Consider the following 5,957-nt stretch of genomic DNA (forward strand, 5'->3'; position numbering starts at 1 on the left):
TACTTTAAGTGGCCTAATTTAAAACAGGGCATCGGAAACCTTCGTTGCAACGCACGGAAAATTAGCCAGTGATGCATAGTATTGCAGCTCAATACGGGCTCTCTTGTTTGTTTATTTATTATTTGGCGGGTAGTATCTTTGCCCACAATTAATCTCAACGCGCGTGTTGGTGTTGTTGCAGTGCTTCCTGGCCGCACTCGCTTTGCCTTAAGGATCTTCCAAGTTGCCACGTTCGATCGTCTTCATCAGTTCTTGCACAACCACCTGCAGAGGCTTCGATGGAGGTACCATGGGCGCCCTCCCTCGCGGTCCTGCTGGCCACCGCCCTCTTCCTCGTGGCCGTTCTCCTTCGCCACCGGCAGCAAGCGCGCAAGTACAACATCCCGCCTGGTCCTCGGCCATGGCCGGTGATCGGCAATCTTAACCTCATAGGCCCCCTGCCACACCGCTCCATCCATGAGCTCTCGGCGCGGTATGGCCCGCTCATGTCCCTCCGGTTTGGTTCCTTCCCCATCGTCGTCGGCTCCTCCCTTGAGGCGGCCGAGTTCATCCTGAGGACGCACGACCTAGCGTTCCTCGACCGGCCCCGGATGGCCTGCGGCAAGTACACCGTGTACAACTTCTCCGGCATGCTCTGGTCACACTACGGTCCATACTGGCGCCAGCTACGCAAGCTATGGCTGACGGAGCTTCTTAGTGCGAGGCAGCTCAGGCTGACAGAGCACATCCGTGGCGAGGAGGTGCGCGCCATGCTGCGCGACCTGCATCCGAGCACCTCCACCGGGCGCACGGTGGTGCTCAAGGACCACCTTCTCATGGTGACCCTCAACGTCATCTCGCGCATGGTGCTTGGCAAGAGGTACGTCGGTGAAGGGGCTAGCTCGGCCTCGGCGGCGAAGCCGGAGGAGTTCAGGTGGATGATCGAGGAGATCTTCTTCCTCAACGGCGCGCCTCACATCGGGGACATGATCCCCTGGCTTAGCTGGCTAGACCCGCAAGGGTACGTCGGCAGGATGAAGAGGCTGAGCAAGATGTTCGACCGCTTCATCGAGCACGTGCTGCGCGAGCACAACGAGCGGCGTCTGCAAGAGGGCGAGGCGTTCGTCCCCATGGACATGGTCGACCTGCTGCTACAGCTCGCCGATGACCCCACCCTTGAGGTCCCCATTACTGGCGACGGTGTCAAGGCATCCGTTCTGGTATGTTATTTGATAATCGTTTTCCGTTCCTATATTTGTGACGAGTAATGCTACACACACGGGGGCTTTACGGAGGCTTTACGGGCTAATTACAGATTGATGGCTGTGATTTAGTTAAGTAGGGCGGGCCCCACCACTTAAAATCAGGGGGGCCAATTAGATTAGCGCACTTATTCACCCCGTAAAAGTCCGTTGGAATTTGCCCGTGAACGTAGTATTATCGATTTGTGACTTTGTACCTACCGGCAACTAGCTAGCCTGTGAAGTATGATTACATACATATATCAATTTCAAGATATGAGATAGCTAACGGGCTTGCCGCCCAGTGGCAACTAGCTAAGACATGACACCACGGTCAAGCATCCATAATTTCATACTCCCTCCGACCCAAATTTTTTGTCTTAGACAAATCTAAGACAAGTTTGAGACGGAGGGAGTATAAGGGAGGGGTATATTCCACTCTTTTCTCTAGATTTACATGTCGTGTACTAATCCTTCAAAAAACAAATATATGTCATGTACTACGACTCACCATGTGTCACATAAAGGACACATGCATGACCATTTTTTTTGTACATACAAGTACGAATAAGGCACAGATGCATTTTGTTTTCTCTTGGACAATTTCAATTATGCATCCTATCTTATAAACTTTAATTTCATGTTTGATTTCCTTTTATATTTGAACGCCTGGGGCCAAGACCTTTACAATAAAGATCAGGCTTAGATATATTGCAAACATGTTTAAATTTCAACATTTCAATTCAATTAGCCCACTTAATCTATTTCAGTGTTGGGAACTGCTTAGAACGAGATCAATGTGTGAAATGTGTTTTTCATTTTTAGTAAAATTATTATTTGAAACGAGCTAAACCTGTGTTTGGAAAGGAGTGAAAGTTTATTTTAATGAAATTAGTTTTTACAGAAGAGTGAATTTTTTTAATGAGTGAAATCTGCTATCTAAAATGAGAGTGGGGAAAAATCTTGTTAAATGACTGAAATCGGCGTTTTGAAATGAGAAAATCATTTAAAAATGAGTGAATTGAAACCCTTTCTTGAATCGTGCGAAATTAGTGAAATCGCATCTTTGAAATAAGTGAAATTCTTTTTTGAGTTGAGTGGAATCAGTGATTTAGAAATTATTGAAATCCGTTGTTTGTAATGCGTTAAATTGTTCTTTTTGAAAACAATAGAAATTTATTTTAATTGAGTGCAATCATTGTTTTGAAATTGGTGAAATCAGTGTTTTGAATATATTCCACATTCTCGTTTTTTAAGAAATGAGTGGAATTTGTTTCTTTTAGAAATGAGTTAAATATGTTTCATGATTTTTAAACTCGTTTAAAATATATCAAAGATTGGTCTTGTTTTAATGATTTTGTCGACTTCAATTAAAATATGTACAAAACAAATATCAAAAACAGCAATTCTGTTGAAAAGTTATGAGCAATTCAAATGTCACCGTGACATTAAATGGCAAAATTTTAGTAGGTTGTAGAGAGAGAGAGAGAGAGAGAGAGAGCCATATTGGCATGCAATCACCCACCCATCTCTCCAGTCTCGTACTGTCCGTGCGTTGACATCCAAACCGGACACTGCATCCGTTTGTGGACTGGAGATCAGTTCGCAGATACTGATGTGAGAGTTGGTCATGCGAAGGTAGCCGTATACATCTGCCCGCAATTTTTTTTCCAGTCCGCACGCTCAAAGTAGCCGCATATCTAGTTTCAGTTTAGCTAAAAATTGTTAATATGTTCAAATGCAGCAGCAGTTCTAATTTAAATATTACAATCCGACAAAGTATTTAAATTATAATAGTTCAAACATGAATTTAACTAGCACATATGTACTAGTTGTCCCCTTTAACCGTCCCCAGATACTCAATCAAATATTCCTTCGGATGGTCATGAATTGCTCGATGTCAAATTTGTTGATGCATTTTAACAAACTCATCAAATGTGACCGGATTCTGCTCTGGTAGTTCAATAGTCTCACCCATGTTCTCAAATCCAAACCCGCGGCAACATCTTCACCCTCATCCTCTATGATCATGTTGTGTATGTTCACACAACATATCATCACCTCCCACAAGGTCTCCGTATCTCGTTGTTTAGCAGGCCCACGAACAACTGCAAAACAAGCCTGTAGAACTCCGAATGCCTTCTCAACATTCTTTCTAGCCACTTCTTATTTTTGGGCAAAGTGAGAAATTTTTGAACCAACTGGCTAGAGATGGTTTTGCCAAAGATAACCCATGGAGAATAGATACTGTTGACCAGATAGTAGCACATGTTGTATTCATACCCATTGACAGTATAATGGCAATGAGGAGTTTCCCATTATTCAGTTAGCCTAGCAAACAATGGTGATCGCTGCAGCACATTGATGTCATTGTGAGACCCGGGCATGCCAAAGAAAACGTGTCAAATCCAAAGATCTTGTGATGCAACTGCTTCAAGAATGATGACGAGTTTCTTAACATGATCATGATATTGTCCTTGTAGAAATTTTGGGCAATTCTTCCATCTTCAATGCATGCAATCAAGAGATCTGAGTAAACCTGGCCACATTCTTGCTTCTAACATTTCCAAGACCATTTTGGTGTCTGTGACAGTTGGTTCTCTCAGGTACTAAGGTCCAAACACCGACACCATGATAGCAATAAATCTTACCATGGCATCTCTGCATGTGCTCTCAAACATCTGTACGTATTCATCCCATGAGTCAGCGGCCGTGCCATATGCAAGCATCCATAGTGTCATGCACTTTTGGTAAGCAGTCCTTCATACATCATCCTTCTTCAAGATGAAGTAGTCTTCAAAGGAGGCGACGCCATGGTATAGACGATCGAAGACATTTTTCCGCATCCGAAAGCACCGGCAAAAAATGTTAGCAAATAAGACATCAGGGGCAAAGTAGTCGCCCTTCAGTGTCAAATGGTCGCACACCCTGTTGTTGTTGAGCACTCGATAACTCTTGATTGATCCGTTGAAATTGAGAACATGCTCTGCCGCTAGTTTCATGTCTGCGAGGATTGCCTGCATCGTTGTCGTCTCGTCCGTGTAGTCCTCCTCGTCAGATAAGTCATCAGACGACTTACCATAGTGCTTGTATATGTACTCCATATACGAGTCCATTGCTTCAATAAAGAAGGGAGAAAAAAATTAGCACGAACATTTCACTGAACACTTGCCGGACATGGTGACTATCGTGGGGGCAGATGATACTTGTGCGGCGGACGAAGGAGAGGTGTGGACCAGCAGCGGAGGGAAAGCGGAGTCACGCCTGGGTATTGCTGTGCAGGTGATGGAGTTGCGGAGTTCTGGGAAGGATGGGATGGGGCTGCTAGGGTGGTGGAGCGGCGACGACAAGAGTGAAAACAGATGTAGAGAAAGATGGAATGATGGAGGCACGGGATCGGGGAGGGGTTATGGGTGGTTTGGGGGTGTTGAAGCACTATGTAGCTGCTGCATGGATTTCTAGGCCCGTGTTGAATGACAAAACACTTTTAAATCATGCGGTCCGGACGGTTACAGGTGGTTTTAGGGTCTGCTTTGAAGATGCCCTTATGCTTTAAATCAATGCATGAATCTTGATGCTGAGTCGAATCTCGGTGCCAAGATCTACCAGTAGGTATCGGTACCGCTTGATTTTCCACTTTTGGTTAGCTAAAGTCGCATAATATAATTATCTGAACTTACTTTTCGTCCTCCTATATCAAATACTACAACTTGCACCCATGCAGGAGCTCATCGCCGGCGCCACGGACACCTCGGCTGTGACCGTGGAGTGGGCTATGTCCGAGCTCCTGAGGAAGCCCCATGTCCTCGCCAAGGTCACTGAGGAGCTCGACCGTGTAGTCGGCCGCGAACGCCTAGTCGCCGAGGGTGACATCTCCAGCCTCCCGTACCTGGAAGCTGTCGTGAAGGAGACCATGCGGCTCCACCCTGTGGTACCCCTTCTGATACCGCGGGTGTCTCGTGAGCACACGTCCGTAGCAGGCTATGAAATCCCGGTGGGCACACGCGTGCTCGTCAACGTCTGGGCTATCAGCCGGGACCCGACTGTATGGGGGGAGACGGCCGCGGAATTTCAGCCGGAGCGGTTCCTTGGGAGCCAGGTGGATGTCAAGGGCCACGACCTGGAACTGCTACCTTTTGGTGCTGGGCGCAGGATGTGCCCAGCCCACGGACTTGGGCTCAAGATGGTTCAGCTGGTGCTGGCAAACTTACTGCACGGCTATGCGTGGAGGCTCCCCGACGGCGTGGCGGCTGAGGCGCTGAGCATGGAGGAGAAGTTTGGCATATCTGTGTCACGTATGCACCAGCTCCACGCTATCCCTGAGCCCAAGCTTCTGGATCACCTCTATTTCGGGCCATGAATGTTACTAGCTTTAGGTTGATGTTTGCTCGAGTGCATGTATATGTATTGGTTTACTTTCACCCTCGGATGTTTAAGGGTTGTATGCATTATGGTTATGCAGAGGCTGGAACTGATCTCAGCATGATTGTATCACTAGTAGAAAAACCTCCATTCGTCCCGATTGATAAAAGGCCTTTTGTCTCGGTTTATGAACCGGGACTAAAGAGTCGTTACTAATGCCCTAACCCTCTAGTCCCGGTTCTTACACGAACCGGGACAGATGGGTCTCCACGTGGCCGGTGCGTCGAGCCCAGGCAGGAGGGCCTTTGGTCCCGATTGGTGGCATCAACCGGGACCAATAGGTATCCACGCGTCAGCATTTCAGGAGCTGGGGTT

At 46.9% G+C, this 5,957-nt stretch overlaps 1 protein-coding gene across 1 annotated transcript; it reads left to right on the forward strand.

The window, feature by feature from the left end:
- The first annotated feature begins 272 nt into the window (after positions 1-272).
- LOC123186579 (trimethyltridecatetraene synthase) lies at positions 273-5,580 on the forward strand. The gene is made up of 2 exons (XM_044598318.1): positions 273-1,199; positions 4,945-5,580. Exons 1-2 carry the CDS (start codon positions 279-281, stop codon positions 5,578-5,580), a joined length of 1,557 nt encoding a protein of 518 aa, XP_044454253.1. The 5' UTR covers positions 273-278.
- Positions 5,581-5,957: the final 377 nt, after the last annotated feature.

This window comes from Triticum aestivum, chromosome 2A (assembly GCF_018294505.1).
Source record: "Triticum aestivum cultivar Chinese Spring chromosome 2A, IWGSC CS RefSeq v2.1, whole genome shotgun sequence".
NCBI lineage: Eukaryota > Viridiplantae > Streptophyta > Magnoliopsida > Poales > Poaceae > Triticum > Triticum aestivum.

Coding starts and splice junctions, on each gene's coding strand:
- LOC123186579 (XM_044598318.1), top strand. CDS start 279: ATGGAGGTACCATGGGCGCCCTCCCTCGCGGTCCTGCTGGCCACCGCC. Junction 1,200..4,944: donor GTGTCAAGGCATCCGTTCTG/GTATGTTATTTG, acceptor GCACCCATGCAG/GAGCTCATCGCCGGCGCCAC.